Source organism: Rhinichthys klamathensis, unplaced genomic scaffold (assembly GCF_029890125.1).
Source record: "Rhinichthys klamathensis goyatoka isolate OS25496 unplaced genomic scaffold, OSU_Roscu_1.1 h1tg000431l_1, whole genome shotgun sequence".
Taxonomy (NCBI): Eukaryota; Metazoa; Chordata; class Actinopteri; order Cypriniformes; family Leuciscidae; genus Rhinichthys; species Rhinichthys klamathensis.
In genome coordinates, this window is record NW_026606927.1 from 549,199 (window position 1) to 567,124 (window position 17,926).

Consider the following 17,926-nt stretch of genomic DNA (forward strand, 5'->3'; position numbering starts at 1 on the left):
ACTGTAAGCAATAAACCAATCACAGCAGACTGGGTCATTTGAACAATCAGAGCAGAGTAGACCAATCACAACAGACTGGGTCATTTGAACAATCAGAGCAGAGTAGACCAATCACAACAGACTGGATCATCTGACCAATCAGAGCAGAGTAGACCAATCACAACAGACTGGATCATCTGACCAATCAGAGCAGAGTAGACCAATCACAACAGACTGGATCATCTGACCAATCAGAGCAGAGTAGACCAATCACAACAGACTGGATCATCTGACCAATCAGAGCAGAGTAGACCAATCACAACAGACTGGGTCATCTGACCAATCAGTGCAGAGTAGACCAATCACAACAGACTGGGTCATCTGACCAATCAGAGGAGAGTAGACCAATCACAACAGACTGGATCATCTGACCAATCAGAGCAGACAGAGTAGACCAATCACAACAGACTGGATCATCTGACCAATCAGAGGAGAGTAGACCAATCACAACAGACTGGGTCATCTGACCAATCAGAGCAGAGTTTAGGCTCTCAGAAAGGAGATGTTTAGAGAAACCAAATCATTTATCAATCCGTTTCAGACACTGTGAGAAAAGAGCTGATGCTGCAGTGTATATTATGAGAAAATAATCTATCTTTTTATCTTGGCTTCTTGTAAGCCTTTTTTAGGGGCCTCCAAAACAAAATAAGGAACATTTAAAATAGCATAATAGGGGCTCTTTAACATGTAACGCTTCTTTAACTGTTAACTTTTTTAACAGCAAGTTAATTCTTCTTTATCAACTCTGGGAAAACAAGTCTTGAGTACCCATTTATTTTGGAGAATCTCCTCTGCAGGGTACAGAAATAGCCACCAGCCACTCCCTCAATCTCATACTTTCGCCACAGAGGCGGTTCTATTCCTTCTTTCCTGCCGCTGTCCTGACAGAGAGGTTTCTGTGCGAGTGCACCCTGCCCCGTCACCCACACCCACCAGACCAGGATATATCACCTTCCACCCACAACCAGTACAGCCACACACTCTTCGGAACATTCGCCCTGTCCATTTGACTAAATTACCCTTTCAATGACAGATGGGAGCTTACAGCCCAAGGCAGTTGTATGCTTTTTTAAATGACCGTAAGTGAGAGTAAATGCAAATTGTGCTGCTGTTTAATTATGAAAAATGTCAGTGACTAGGAGAGCAAACCTACAGAAGGCTTCTTATGAAATCTTAAAATAACCTTCCTGCTAATATTAGGAACTCAGATTATGCTCTATTAGTTTAAGTCTAGACTGAAAACCACTGACATTGACGGTTTTGTTAAACTGGCCAGTCCATTATTCAAATTATTTGTTGAAGTCTGTTAGCAGTTAGTTCAATGGATCTGCAGTCCACTAGTTTTGCATAGTCAAACTTTATCTATCGCAAAAATGTTTGGCCCAAACGGCTTCTTAGAACCACCAACTCAGTTTGACTGATATGTAAAGTACTGAACATACAAAACAATGCTGTGTTCTGGGCTAAATGCGCGTGTACGTGCTTGAACATAATGGTATTTTGAGCAGCTGAGAACTCGTGAAGAGCTTATAAAGTGTGTAAAGGAGACACACAGCAGCAGGAATTCCTCCATCACACACACAAACGAAGATCTGCGCTTCTGACGGCTGTACTGAACTGTAATCGTGACTATGACGAGAAAAAAACAGGTTTGCTAGAGCATTCTGTCCTTAGCATCTTGTGACATCATGTCCCGTTTTTGGTTCGTTAAGATGTTTTGGTCCGTGTTGCGTTCATATTTCAGTCCAACCGCAGCAGAGTTTGTTTGGAAACGGACCGAGAGATCCACCTTTTTTCAACTGTAAACTATTGTTGCATACATTACCCCCCCCCCCCCCCCCCCCCCAAAAAAAAACAACAACAACAAAAAAACAAAACAGTATAATAGTTCCTTAGTAGAATGATCCATCTTAAGGCCAACAGCACCAACTGTTAAGATCCCACCTTTCTACTTTGCCTGTGTCATAACTGATGCAAATGAATTTTAGATACTCTATGACACCACTGTGTTTAATTGGGGGAAAATTCAACATCCCAAACAGACATTCTAAGGTGGCATCCTGTGCAGAGAGGAAGCCCACCCCAGAGAGTTAATAAAATCGAAACAATGGACTGGACGTTAACTTTCCATGGATGACATCACGGAAGGGCAAATCCGCAGTCAACTCGACGATGTAGTTCATTACTGCCAAATAGAGCGTAAGAGCATCATCCACTTCAATCACAAACTAACTGATTACATAATCACCTCTGAGGACCAAAAGGTAGCACATAACTTATGTAATATGAGTTTTTCAAAATACAAACATCTTCCAAACACTCCCACACTACTCACTTGAAATATCCGAATAACAATTTATTCCATCAAAACTAGAAAACCAGCTAGCCCTCAAATACCATTTCAAACTCTTGAGATAATCTTTGGGCTAGATTTGCTCTGGTTTCATCAAACATTCAGAGGCCTTAGTTGAGACAGTCAACTTCAGCCTTTCAACATATTATGAGAGAAATCAAAAGACCCTCCAGGCCTTCTTTAATAATAAAAAACTTATGCTAATACAGTAAACCTCAATTAAGCCAACATAGTTTCCAAGAGCACCAATTTTCACAGCAGTTATGTTGGAATATTCCAATGTTCTAACACTTATTGTTGGATTATTTACTGTTCCAGAGCCTTAGCCATGGGAACTCCCGCGCCAAATGAATGGAAAAGAATGTGCATTTTATGAACAGTCATGGAAAGCTATTTTATTAGTATATGGTTATATGTGCATCTGTTTCTTGTTTTTGCATATCTTCTTATTAGATTGTAAACCAAATTCCAAATGCGTTTCAGTTTTGTTTGTGATTAGATTCAAGCATGTCATAATGAATAACCTATACACCACAGCCATGCAGTATCACGTGCAACAGTCCTACCACAATTTAGGTGGTTTTCTAGCACGTCATGAAGTCATAACATCTTGTTTTCGAAGCAACAGCAATTAGTGATTGTCAAAATAATACTGCTACAGAGCAATCAACTGAAATGCACATTGGTTTGGCAATGCGTCCCATGTGAGGAACCTTAAAATGGCATCTGCAGAGCTTCAAACGCATCCACCAGATGAGCTTAAAGAGAGCAGCTTTGAAGCTCTTATAATTAAAAGCAAAGCGGAGCAGAAATACACATCCCACTGAAGTCTGGAGGAAATGACTCCAGTGTTTGGGACAGTGGTTGCTTAACGGATGCAGTTACAGGAAGTCAACATATAACCCAAAGAAACATCACTTATTTATTAAGATTTGATTAGTGAAAGGTGTTCGGTAAATACTGAATAATCAGACAAGCGTTAATGTACCTGTGAATGGTGTGTTCTAGTGTTTTGACGTGAAGTTCATCTTGCTCAACCTGTTTCCTACGACCTTCCTCTTCATCTTGTGGCACCGCTGGTGACCCCTGCAGAAGCCATCTCTCCCTCGTGGCTTTAGACTGTAAGGAAAAAAACAGGTTCTGGTCAGGTCATTGATCTAGATCAGTTGGGATTGCGCTTGGCCAGCTACAGAGAAACTGGTAACCAGGCAACAGGGAAGTGACCAATCCTGAACGGTGACATCACTGCATGGTTCAGCGAGGTTAGCCAGCCGTGATGATAATTCTGGGCTGAGAACGGTTTGTAATTGTGGCGTGCCGAACCGAACCAAGCTCAAGTGGATAGTGTATATAACAGGAACCGTTCCTTACCGTTCTTAGAACCGTTCGGCCCGATGGTGGAAAAGCGGCTATAGTGACATAGAGTTCTGCTGAAATGAGTCCTAACACCTGGAAACGAGCATTTTTGTACTTCCGTTTTCCATCGTCCCAAAGTCAGAGGGTTTTTTGGTTAAATGACTGAAACAAGCTCTGTTTTTAACACAAGCTCAAGATATTTTCACATTATATATTGTTTGACATAGTTCATCAGTAATACCCCACTCCTGATGTTTTAAAAGCTTTTACGTGTCTCTAAGTTAATAAGTAATGCTTTTTACAATAGAAACGAATCAATAGAAAAAAACGTACTAAAGCAAGACAACGACATTCTTCTAGAGCTGCTGTACTGCCAAAACAATCTTTGCATTCATTTGCTATTACCACTGTAAAGCTGCTTTGAAACAATCTGTATTGTAAAAAGCGCTATATAAATGAGGGTGACTTGAATTGTCTTGACTGCACTAAAATGTGCTTCAAAGATGGCAACATACCCAACAAATGTGTCCAAGTGAGGTGCAAGTTCATCCATCAATTCATAATTAATCAGTATTTGTATCTGCCCTGCTGAAAAAGAAACAGCTTTGACAAAAAGCTGATAAAGTCTGACAAAGGGGTTTGGATGGGCTTGGGAGACCTTCTGACCAGATTTTTGGTTGAAGCCTTTGGAGTAGACATTTAGAGTATAAAACTGGTGGAAGGATCTCTATGGAAGACAGCAACTAGATCTTAAACCTTTGGGACATGGCTACTATCTCCATCTCTGTGAGCTTCTAAAACCCCACTTGAAAAAAATGTGAGGTCAATTCATTTATAGAATGTCAATCCGTACCACACCGTAAACCGTATTTAGCTCTACAAGCAGTACTGCTGCTGGGTGAATGTAGCCTAAATGTACCAGCTGAATCTAAAACAGGATTTTAGTTCATGCTTTAGTCAGCTCATTATTGTGTGGACTGTGGTTTACCAAAGAAAACTCTTTTTATGTGCATTGTTTGACATTTAAGTTCAGAATATAAATGTCATGTGTTGCCACATTCTTATGTAAACTTGAATACATTTAAAACCTGTCCAACACGAGCAGCTGTTAAGGAAGTAACCAGCTGTGGTTGAGCTGACTCTAGCTATGTGAGCTATGAGGTCTCTCAGGACCTCTTTCACCTAGTCATCACCTCCACGAAGGTCAACCACAGGAACTCAGGAACGCTCAGGACTGTTTCACAAGCTGCCGAAGGTATGCGCTCTTAGATTTCAAGTCTAAAACAGTGTTCAAATCATTGTGCTTAAACACAAATGTTTTGATTTAAGATTTTCATAACTTGACAATCGCATTATATTCTTAAAGGTTTGCTTGTGGAAAGCTGTATTATGTTTTATTACATGGCTCTCTGGGATAATTGATTGTGATTGGGCAATTGTGGCATTCTGCCATAAAATATATAAAGACAGCTAAACTGTATAATAGTATGTATACATAATAACTGTATAATAATTTATTTGGTTAGCCGTTTAATAAGCGTGATAATGTATGGTCAGCCTGTCATTATAAACCTTTTCTGATCCTTACAAAGCCTGATCCTTACTGACCAACCAGTGGGAAGTTTTTGGCCGGTAGAATGTGTACTATATTGTTGCTGTAAGGCGGACAATCTCAATTTTTCGATCTTTTAAGTCTTTACGACTGTGATGGGATTTTGGGAAAGCCCCAAAACAGCAATTCTGTTTAAAGTATACCCATACGTAACTAGAGAGATAACTCTGAGTATGAACACCTTGGAGACTGACATTTTAAAACTTCAAGACTTCGCTGAGTCAACTGGTGCCCAGGGTTAGATTCTCTCTCAAATAAAAAGACACAGTTGTCTGAATTACACAGGGGTCTCTGGTCAGGTCGAGGTTCCAGAGTGTGGACCAGATCTCTTTTCTTTTTTGAAAAGAAAAAGTGTGGACCAGATTTATTGGCTCTTTTTCAACTTGGAGAAGAAGAATGGTCAGAGCAGAGCCATCCATCCAGTCTGGAGGATTATTAACAGACCCTGCAGACATTCATAAGAGAGCAGTTGTTTTTTATGTGAACTTGTATAAAAATGAACTTGGGGTGTAATACAGGAGTGACAACGACTTTTTAAAAGACTTATCCCAAGTGTCTGAGGAAGCCAGTGCTGAGATCTCCGGCGCTTTGAGCATGGGCGAACTGTACAAGGCCCTCCAAGGAATGGAGTCTGGAAAGGCGCCGGGCATTGACAGCCAACCAGTAGACTTTTATATGTTTTTCTGGTCAGAATTGAGAGAGGACCTGCTGGAGGTGTTGAACAAAAGCTTGGCTGAAGTCCAGCTGCGTCTGAGCTGCCGTAGAGCAGTGTTGACCCTCCTGCCCAAGAAAGGCCACCTTACAGATATCAAGTGCTGGCGGCCCGTATCACTACTTTGTAGTGACTACAAACTGCTCTTGAAAACCCTGGCTAACAGGTTAGCAGGAGTGATGGATTGTGTCATCCATCTTGACTAGACTGGTAGGTAAATATTTGACAATGTTTCATTGGTTCGTGCTGTTTTAGAGGTCTCCAAGATGTTGAATTTAGATTGTGGGTTAATCTCAATAGATCAGGAGAAAGCATGTTGAGCATTGCTATTTGTGGAGAGTTTTAGAGGCCTTTGGGTTTTGCCAAAATGTTATAAATCATATTAAAGTTCTTTATAGTGGCGTTGAGAGTATTCTTAAGGTGAACAGTGGTTTATTTGCTCCATTTAAAGCATATAGAGATGTTAGGCAGGGGTGCTCTTTGGCAACAGTACCACTTTTACAACAAATAAGGGTCAAACTTCATGGTATATGCTTGCCAAACTTATATTGTCAGCTTATGCCAATGATGTTATAGTTATGATTAGCAGGCAAAGTGACATACGTTAAGTTTGTCACTTATGTTTTAGGTAAACTTATGTTAAGTTTACCTAAAACTTTTAAAGGTTTATCTTCTGCGAGTGCAAACTGGAGTAAAAGTGAAACATTATCATTAGGTAAATGCACAGTTGGGAAACCAGATCCTCCTGAAGATTTAGGTTGGGGGAAATTAGGTTTTAAATACTTAGGAATGTTTCTTGGTGATGATTGGGATTGGGAAAAATTGGGAAGGAGTCATTGAAAAAGTTAAAGTTCGCCTGGATAAATGGAGATGTTTTATTCACAAAGATGTCATACAGAGGGTGTATATTAATTATAAATACTTAGTTGCTTCTTCATTATGGTTTGCATGTATTGATCCTCCCTCACATCTGTTATTGAAAATCCAGGCGATTTTAGTGGATTTCTTTTGGGATAAACTGTATTGGGTCCCACAGAACCGAATACTTGCTGAATACATGGCCTAATACATCTTCAAAGTAGAATAGCAACCTTTCGGTTGCAATTCGTACAAAGACTATTAGTTGGTTCAGTTGAATTAAAATGGTGATTTTACATAATCTTGAGATTCTGGGACTAGACAAAACTCTTTTTAATGGACCCTATTAAATTGAACACTTCTGGTCTACCAATGTTTTATAGGAAATTTTTAAAGTTTGGAGTCTTTTTGTTTAAAAAAACCCCCAGAGAGTTCACAGTCTCTTTATTGGCTATAAGAAGAGCCTTTAGTTCGTGGAGCACTTTTTCTAGGACTCAACAAGACATAATACATAATGATAATAAAGCCAATACCTTGGGCCAATTACTGGATATATCAGGACTTGATTTCAAGAATAAAGAAGCAACAGCTCAGCGTCTGGGAATCCGTCTTGTTGCGTAGCTATTAATGAAATGGCAGACAGTTCTTAATATAACGGAAATAACTTTGCCGACTGAGTATTGTAATGGTGGTGGGGGGATTTTAACTGTATGGAAAATGTAATAGTATTTTATATTAGATTTAGTATATATAGTAAATAGTCAGTTGTGATTTGCTTTCGAAGCACAGAAAACACCATCTTCTCGACATGTCGAACAACACGAACCAAACTCAGTCTCAGCTACAATTACAGTGTTTTTTGAAGGTCAAGGTAGACGTCGTTTGCAGACAGCCAATGAAGACCACAGGCTGGCATTATGCACATTTCCTACAAACCTACATCGGTTAGAGCAGGAAGACTGGGATTACTGATGACTAGTTTCAGGCAGATCAAAATCGATTCTTTTTTGGGAGACAATAACTTTATTTGTTATGCACTTAAGCATAGTAGGGGCATTTAAAAAAAGTCTTCTGTAAAGAGTTATAAGTCAGGAACCAACCAGCTACGAGGAAAATCACATCAGCAAAAAAGCATTTGGACAAAAATGGTACAATGTGCTTAACAGAAAAGAACTACAATCCCATGACAATTTGTGAACTAATTGAATTTAAAAAAAAGAGATTTATTAAGCTATTAATTTAAAGACATTAAATTAAGATTTTATTTATACAGTATATGAGGCCTGATTTTAATCCATTTCTCTATAATTAAAGGGATTTTTACTTCTGGAACCTGACTACTACACTATAATTATATATATTTTTAATGAATGTTTTGTTTAGTATCTGCACTGCACAGATTTTTTGTCTTTATGTTTAGAATTTCACAAAGTATTTTAACCTTCTATGAGAAAATAAACTGAGAAACAAATCTTTCGGATGGCTCTCACAAAATCTAGACATTCATCACAGTCATTGCAGCTGTACTTTCCGATGAGAACTTGCTTACACCCACTACTAAACAAACATCTCTCTTCCTGGATGTGCTCCTCTTTCTCAGTCAAGTCTTCAATTAAATTCAGCTCTTTAAAAAAACATTCTCATTCATGATAATACACATTCACACTATAGCTGTGAAGATCACCCATAATTTGCGCATGCGATTAGCTAGGTAATTGTCAAGGTTTGTAGCTGTTGTGTTCTTCATGTTCTTCATGAAACATATTCACAATAAGCTATTACTATTATCTTGTAGTCTCTCTGCGGTCTTTATAAAAGTCTCACAGTAGAGCATTATCCAATCTTTGTTTCTTTTCCCTCAGGTCCTTCTCTCCTGAGTCCTAGACAAAATCTCTTTCATGAGTGACTTTAAACTGAGGTTGATTTTTTTTTTTGTATAAACTAACCGCCATAAAATTCGGGTGATAACACTACAGAGTAATTCTCTGTAAATGAGGCAAACCTCTGGCTATCTGATAACACACTCAAGTGTTATAGAGTCAGACATGTTGGCCTGACTCAGACTCCAGTAGAGAGACAAGATTATCATCAAGAAAAAAGAAAGAAAGAAATTACTTTCAAACCCACATCCTCCCCTTATATCCTGTAAGGATCGTCTCAACTCGCATTTCTTGGAAAATCTGTGCATTTTGTTGATGTTTTACAGAATTATGTTTACGAATGTTCGGACCTCGTGGTCCATCCAAACATTCCTCTCGCTCTCTGCCATTTTCTGATCACATGATCTGTTGAGGCAAGGTCACATGACTTTGACAAATTCTGATTGGACCTAAAAGGATACGATAAACCAGGCATCCGACACATTTTATTTATTAATTTGCTGTACTGGGTGCAAGGTCAACTTTCAGAGATGATATAAAGAGTTGTTTTACCTTGAAATGTTGAAGTTGTAGAACAAGTTCATCGAGTTGTCTTCTTTTGTCCTCTATCTCGGCTTGTCTTTTCCGTTTTTCCTGAAAATATAATAGAAATGTTGCGTTAAGCTACTGAGAGTAATGTCATTTAAAAGAATTTAAATCAGAAATAAGTTCATTTCATGTGACAATAAGACTGAATAAGTTTAGCTTAGTGCATGCAGAGTTTCAATTCATTTTAATGCATTATTAGAAGCTTGCTTGACAAGTATTTTTGCATCGCATCGAGATAATCCCATCTAAAAGTATCTTCAAGGTTTCTATCTGAAATAAAGATGTTTAAGCTTTGTTTGTGATATTTGGAAAGGCAATCATACTCTTTTAGCTATTCATAGCTAAATACTTCAGCATTTGTTTTACTGTGAATGACAAATGATTAAAGCAGGAAGTCATCTATTTCCAATAGTGAGTTACACAGGGGACAAAACAATTGTTTAGGTTGTTTAACATGGCAAGCACGTGAAAGTTTGTATGAAAATATGACTTATCACATCATAACCTGAACTCCACAAGTTTTTTACATTCCTCTCTGCAGGGTATCTACTTCTTATTCACTTTACATGAGCGTAGAGGAAAGCCGAGCCACATTTGTAGGTTATTCAGGTTCTTGAGCGAGTTCAAATATCTTGGCTGGCTTCGACACCGTTTCACGAGCACATTCCAGCACAGAGCACTGCTGAAGGAAGCATGCGCTCTCCACGGAGGGAAAACTGATATGTTATCCAGATGTGAACAAATGTGCCTCTAAAAACGGACCCTTACATATCTGTCAGTGAAGGATGCCACTGGATTTTACACGAAAGCTACTGGAAATGGCTTACAAGGATTTTCATGTCCTCTTTTTAAAAGCTGAGTATGCTAACTGAAACATAATCCCTGATTTTGACATGTTGAGAAGGAGAAAATAAGGGGAAAGACCAGATTACCGTCTACTCTAATTTACCGTTCTGCAAAATAACCCATCAAATGGGTGATTTAATTTGTAGTGGTTGGTATTTATATATCTCTGACAGCCTCTAAAACATTAACCTAACCACAACCTAAATGAATAGATTTAATGTGTAAATATAGATACAAAACAGTGACAATAAACCTAAAAACAGTTGGAAAATGCCAAGCTAATTTCTTGTTGATATTTTAAAATGATATTTTTGGCACATGGCCAAAAATATTTAAGTAAAATAACAACTAAAATATATTGAAATGCATAAACATGAATATATATATATATTAGCAAAATGTAATATATATTTGGGGCCTTTTTATATTTGAAAATGAATCACAATGTATATCAAAAGTATATTTATGTACTGTATGCATTTTGAATATCGTGGTTGCGTCCTTTATAAACGCAGATGATTCTGTAATGTGCATCACAACATAAACTCTGAATCTATGCAAGCAATTTCTCATGTGAGCGCAGGGCTGTAATTACACCGGCAGTGCGTTCGTCACCGGTTACATGCCCTACAGACTGGCACGACACTCCACGCCCCTCTCATCTGGAGAGAATACTGAGGCCAGATCTATTTCACACCAAGAATGCTGACCCATACCAGAGCTCAGAGTAACATGCAGAAATAGGCCAGCAGCAAGAGACGTTCCTCGGACACGTAATCTGTGGCCCAGTTACCCTGAAATATCACTCACGCGGAGGCTAATTTCCAGACAGACCGTAGCATCTGTATGTGAGTTGAGTATGAAAACAGGTAATAAAAATGCTTGTGACGTTGAGCCTGTTGGGCTAGTGAGACCCAAAACAATGAGGATTTGTTTTCCAGCTCAAATGGAAAACATCTGCATGGCATTACTAAAGCCACCCCCTCCATCCCGACGGATGGCATCGAGCCTCAAAGACCAAACACCCCAGGGCCTTTCTTGAGTTCATTAGCTTTTCTTCTGCTACAGACAAAATATAAGAGATTCCCAGAGACCCAAAGCTTAACAAAAACAACTGGAAATCACTATAGCTGAGTTTAAGTTCAGAGGGTGAAAATCTTGGCCATGTTCTCAAACACAGGCCACCCCCCCCCCCCCCCCCTTCCCCTGTTGTGTGTAACAAACTAGAGTTCAGTGCATAGATGCATAGATAAGCATAAGTTGAAAGTCACAAATATGATTGTGTAGATATAGTGAAGACTAGGTGGGAAAAGATGGTCTGTGATTAAGGGGCTGTTTACATGACACCGTTTTCAACTAAAAACAGAAAACTTTTTGTGCGTTTTTGGTCATTCATTAATTTACATGACAACTGGAGGCCTGGATACGCAAACTTTTGAAAACAGGATTCAAAGTGCAAGGTTTTGAAGTTTACTGTTATGGTCTATTACGCATGTCTATTACGTATTCAGTCTATAGGCGTACAGTGTTTCTTTACAAAGTGACACAGCTAACTACTGGCCTGGCGTGAATAATACAGTGTTTTTAATCATGTTTGCTGATCCCTGTGAACAGGGATCATTTTGACCATGTGCTAATGAGTTTGAGTTATGGATTATTCAAAAGTTATCAGCATTTTTGGAAATGTTATTATAACTTTGACCACAAGGTGGCGCTTCCCTTTGTGGCGCTGCCCTGCCGCATGGTGGTGAAGACACATTCCTAGTTTTGTAACGATACGCCAATGCGTTCATAAAATATAGCATTTTTCGACAAAATTCAAGATGGCCAACGCCTAAAATGGCCGATATGAGTAAATTGGGTATCTTATGACTCAGCATGCTGTACCGAATCTGGGCACAGTGTTCAGAAGTTATAAGCAAAAATAGCCATTTTTCATACCTCCTGACCACTAGGTGGCACTTCGCTGAAACTGTGCAGACAGACTCAGGTCATGGTTGTCATAGTCTCAGCCTCAGACGTCACTCCCACGGAACGTTTGCTAAAAGTCTGATGCATATGGTACACTTAACTGGAAACACTTCAGGAATGTCGAAGTCGTCATCTGATTGGTTGAATTTTGTCGGATTTCCGGGGGGCGCGAGTGTCGCGTTTATTTTCGGTACGTCGGGAAACAAAGCGCAGACGTGTGATTGCGGAAGAAAAACTGTTGTGTTTACATTAGTGACATTGAGCATTTATCAAGATCAGCTAAACGTAGGATTCTCAAAAGTATGCAAGGTTCACGGCATAGACTCTTGAAGTTTTCTTCTCCTTCTTTGATTTTCTATGCTGACTGACTTGTTGCACGCAGGTCTGTTGTTGTGGGGACATTTCCACGCCCCGAAACATGACGCTGAACGAAACGAACTGTAATTGGTTGTTTGACATGTCGGTCAAACGGCCTTATGGGCGGGCCTTGGCCAAAGAAAGCTGCTATGAATTCCAGACCTTCAGCCATCAGTCTGAAGGTCTGGCTACGCGAGACTATGGTTGTCATAACACACACCAAGTTTGGTCAGAATATGCTAAAGCGTTGAGGAGATATGGCCTCACATTCATTTTGGTGGGAATTTCATTGAATTCGTTCACGAGTTATTCGAGAACTGTATGACGAATCGACTTGAATTCCATTACTTTTTATCATGGTCTTAAGATGATCTGGTTTAATATCAATCGAATTTGCTTGAACCAATGAATCAGAGGAAAAAATAATTTCATTTCTAGCCCTTACCGTTCAAAAGTTATAGTATAAACAGGAGTGCAAATTTGGACAGTTGGTGGCGCTAGAGGGATTGAGTTAGAGACTCCAAATTTGCTCTGTTGACAGCTCACACTGTCCTCTATCTGTGTGCCAAATTTCATAACATTCCTTCAAGCGATTCTATGGGCTGCCATAGACTTACAGAGGGGAAGAAGAAGAAGAAGAAACAGAAGAATAATAAGAACGCCAAAGGATATATCTACTCACCTTTGGTGCTTGGCCCCTAATTAAATGCAAGAACTTTAAATGTAATTACAATACACCAACATGTGCACTTTTAATAAGTAAAATGCATCAAATGGCTAAGTACATGGTATTATGATCACCTATAATATAAAGTGTGATCATGAAACATTTATTTGGAATCATTGGATTAATATTAAGAATTTCACCGTTTTAGCTCTTTGACAGAAACTTTACCATTGTCTCGATGTAGAAAGTGTGTTAATTTATATGATACATATAATAAATCCCACTAAAATAAAGCATGTCTATGAGGTAGGATTTCTCTTAATTTGTGAAATATGAAAATGCACTAATTTTGAAGAAATGTAAAAATTTCCCAAATGACAATGACTACAATTCTGATCAGTAATTGCAAATATCATTTGGAACAAATTAATGGTGATTAATAGTTTAACCATTATTTGTGCAGCATTACTTAATGTGACTAAAATATGACTAATGTTTTCATTGACAAAGTAAATTGGCCAAACTTGAAGTCAACTAAAGCAAAAAGCAGCATGCAAAAAAGCAATAAATGAATGAAAGAAAAAAGATAAGGTTGATTAAATATGATAAAAGCTTAAACTATTTGACACTGACTCTGAACTTCTGGGCACCAACCACAATAGCAAAAATGGCGACTCAAAAACATTCCCAGAACACTTTGCATTTGGTTGGGCAAACAGACAGTACAGCACTAAACTTGCAAGTAAACTAATTGCTGCTTTACTTGTAGTTTTTTTCTGCATATTAAGCTGGGAAATATGATTTTAATGCATTTTAAAGATAGTTTATTTTAGGGTAATGATTTTTGCTAGATGCTTCCACTTGAACATAAATTGTAAACAGTACGTTGCATGGTGGTCTTGCTCACTAGCAGAGAAGTACACACTGGTGAAGTATGCCAGATGGGATGTAGCTATGAACTAGAAGCCGATGGACACGACTAAACATTCCCCGAGGTCAAGAAACGGTCCATTTCCTCTATTGTGTGTGACCAATGACCCGAGCCGCCACAGTGTGTGTCTCTGTTGACTCCTACAACCGACGCCTCCAATGCAAGCAATGCTGACATTTCTGATCGAAATGCTCTATAACAAAGACAAACTAATTGTGTAAGCTATATCACTTGTGTTCTTTGTGTCGCTTTTCTACCAAAAATGTCTTTACTGATGATGGCTCTTTATCAAGAGTCAAGCGCTTGTCCCAGAGGACAGACAAAAATAGATTGGACATCATTTTCCCAGAAAGCTCTTTGGGAAAGGAAGTCTTCAAGAAGTTCTTTGTGCTATTAGTTTCGGCAGTTATTATGAAACTCATTTGAAGTGATGAATTGATGACACTTCATAACTAATAACAGAATAATATTCGTAAGTTATGTCACTTTTTTCCCTCATTAATTTAGGATTATGAAGATATTTTAGTATTCACTTTCAAACAGTACATGTACTGTATCTTTCAACGCATTTCATGACAATTCTAAATTATTTGACAATTTGGAGAATTGGTTGCTAATTCATATGAATTATACTTCATTTTCGTATGATCTGCTTGTACTCCATTAGGTTTGGTGGTGGACCTTCATGCTTATACTTTATTCCTGAAAATCTCATGTTTCTGAACGAATCACATTGTACAAATTCGTATGAAATTGCTACCACGGTTGGATGAGTCATATATGCTGTAGACTTGGCAAATGAAAATCTGTTAAAAGCTCTAGGAACTGCTTTATTGAATCTCTCTTTCTTCTGGAAGCATTTCCAAAAAACCTTCATTCTCTATGTTGTTGTTTCCAGGGAAGCACATGAGCCAAGTTTTTGTACTTTGTATCAGCATCCAAATCAGTCAAAAGGCACTTTATACTAAAAATATGCATGTCATAGCGTAAATGCAACATCTTGAAATTATGATCTTAAAGAGTAAAGTTACGATTCATCTGTGACTCAAATTCATCATTAACTTTTAAGGCATTAGATATACAGTCTTAAAAAGTATAATACCGCTAATAACATTCTTTTACTGACCTTATTAACATGCTTTGCATCTCTGGCATGTCAACTAAACCACAAGTCACTGCGTTTAATCAGCATGTATTCCAAAACTAAATCATTTTAGCCAAACGCATGTAATGGATGCTTAAGGCAGTGATGATTTCTTGAAAAATTCACTGCACTACACGCTGGATGCTTCACAGTAAGGATAACATTTGTGGTATACATTAACTGATAATGAAATATACAATAATGAAGTTCAAAGTGTTACAAAAAACAATATTGATCTATAACCAATACTAAAATGAGAAAAGGGACCATCAAAATAAAGTGTTACTGTTAATCTTAAAAATAAATAAATGCGATTGTAGAGATATAAGAAGTTCCTCACTTCTGTCTAGTCTTAGTATTGGAGTTGACTCTAGTATAGGAATCAATATTTTAGTTTTTATGACTTTGTATATCTCTTTAAACAGGACGTTGTGATTGGCTCAGATCAGTGAGTATTGGTGGCACCCAAACTTATGTCTGCCTCTTGTATCATAGGGAAATTTACATGTGTAACAGAAAATGACAATTTCAAATTCAACTGTGTGGAAGAACTTCCAGCTTGTGGACAAAATAGCACAATTTAGTTGTGAATTACGTAAAAATGCAACAAGTGTACACAAGTGTGTGACTTTCTCACTCGCGCCCCCGTGCTGCAGATGATTTGCCTGTGGCTTCAGTTCAAGGGCACAACTTTCACAGCTCTCTCTCTTTCTCTCGGTCTCTCTCTCGCTTTCTCCCACCCTCTCTTCATTGCTAGATTCTGTTTGGCAATGATGTAAATTGGAATAAGCAGCAATTTTGAAGGTAATTTTTCTAAGAAAGAACAATTAAAATTCCGACAGAAATACTAGTGGTGCATAAATTCTAAAAAAAGAATTTATGATTTTGAGGTCGAGAGTCTGACTTAAATTTAGGATCCTCAGAATCGCACACACCTAGGTTAAAGCTCCAACAATATTTTTGACTTGGTCAAGAGAACATATAAAAAAACAAGAGAAATTGATAGAGAAGAGATTTATGGGACACCAAATATGAAGACGGTAATGTGAACTGAAGAGAACAGATGGTTCGTAACAGTTGAAGTTATGTGGCGATTTCAGCTCTTGCAACAGGTCACACATAGCAGTAAACATGACTGCATACATCACAGGAAACTTTGCAACATAACTCCCTCCTTTCTACATTCCCCTCCTGTTTATCCCTGAAAACATCCTGTGAACGTGAAAAAATCATAAAACCATCATATAATTACATCATGTGTAGAAAGCCACACTCATTGCAGTGTGCATCATGCTACCAGTACTAGACGAGGAACATATGCTGAGCACACTACAAGGTGGCAAAGACCCAGGTGAAACCAGGTTTCATTTCATTAGTGCAAACCATATACTCCAAATTGTCTAAAGTGAATTACGAATACAGTGTCCACATCATAAACATATTTAAAGAGAAACATACACTTTGAAATGAGTGCAAAGCTGTTCTCATGTGCTCACAAGCTATTTTAGGTCTATGTGTTTTCTCCAATGTCTGCAGAGCTACGCCCTGCTGTTAGAACACACAGTACGGACTGCGTTATGATGGGCTCTTTCACTTCTAAGTGAACTTTGTCATTTCGTGTCACAATAATTTGAACACTTTTCAAATACTGTATGTGTGCGACTGTTTTTTGACATAGCAACATTGGCCCAAACAATGGCATGAGTTTGGTCTTTTTCTTCACCCAATTGAAATAGGGGGTGTGTTTCGGAAAAGCATTATTTTTGCAATTACTTTTGATGAAGCTTATGGCACAGAAATTACAAACATCACCTTTAAACTATATCACAAACTCTGACTATTAATATTTAATGCATATACTTGTCAATGGAGGGAAATTGAACCGTTGTTACTTCAGCCTTGCTAATTGGATCATGTAACAGCAGCAGGTGATGACCGGTCACATTATTTTCAAATTCTGGTCAAGCAAAAATGTTCGACATTTGTGATTGAATGTAAGTGGCATGACTTGCATTCCAAAGTTTGACCCCTACAGCTGCAAGCTGTTTTGAGAAGAGTATAGGATACTGGTTAAACGTTCTGTGGGGGCCACCAACAGTTTGGAGCTTCAAATCCCACATGGGAAGATCTGGTCACCACCGTGCCCTTGATCGACACACTTAACCTCAGGTTGTTACTTCTAACTAGTGTTACTGTAAGTTGCTTTGCTTCCGCTAAGTATTTATCAAGCTTGTTGTCATTAACAAAAACTATTACAGAGATGAAAATGCAGTGAGGAAGCTGATGACAAAACTCAATAAATTTACAGAGATTATTACTTCAGTTTTCGTATTGTTCAATCATTGTCGGATGGTCTGGTTTAATCAAAAAGTAGCAATGAATCAGAAATAGCAACAGATTTTTTCTTTTGTATCGTGATGTACATCTGAGTATAAAGCAACAATGGTGGGCCTTTCTTTCTATGTATCAGCTGTTGTTTGGATGCTGAGATGTGGCGCTAACTAAAACTGAACAGAATTCCCAATGTAAACTAAAATAAAAGTGAAATCAGTGTTTCGGTGTAAGTGACCCTGTAAGTGAACACTTTTTAAACATTTTAGAATAGTTGAGCG

General features: G+C 38.3%; 1 protein-coding gene across 4 annotated transcripts in view; it reads right to left on the reverse strand.

Moving 5' to 3' along the window:
• Window positions 1-17,926, reverse strand: part of LOC130071175 (A-kinase anchor protein 2) — a 112,542-nt gene that overhangs the window by 66,117 nt on the left and 28,499 nt on the right. For all 4 annotated transcript variants that reach the window (XM_056235825.1, XM_056235823.1, XM_056235822.1 and 1 more), the window contains exons 3-4: window positions 9,363-9,443; window positions 3,381-3,511 (exon numbers count right to left, since the gene is read on the reverse strand). In XM_056235825.1, the coding sequence (XP_056091800.1) occupies window positions 3,381-3,511; window positions 9,363-9,443 (212 nt within the window). The remainder of the gene's footprint in view (window positions 1-3,380; window positions 3,512-9,362; window positions 9,444-17,926) is intronic.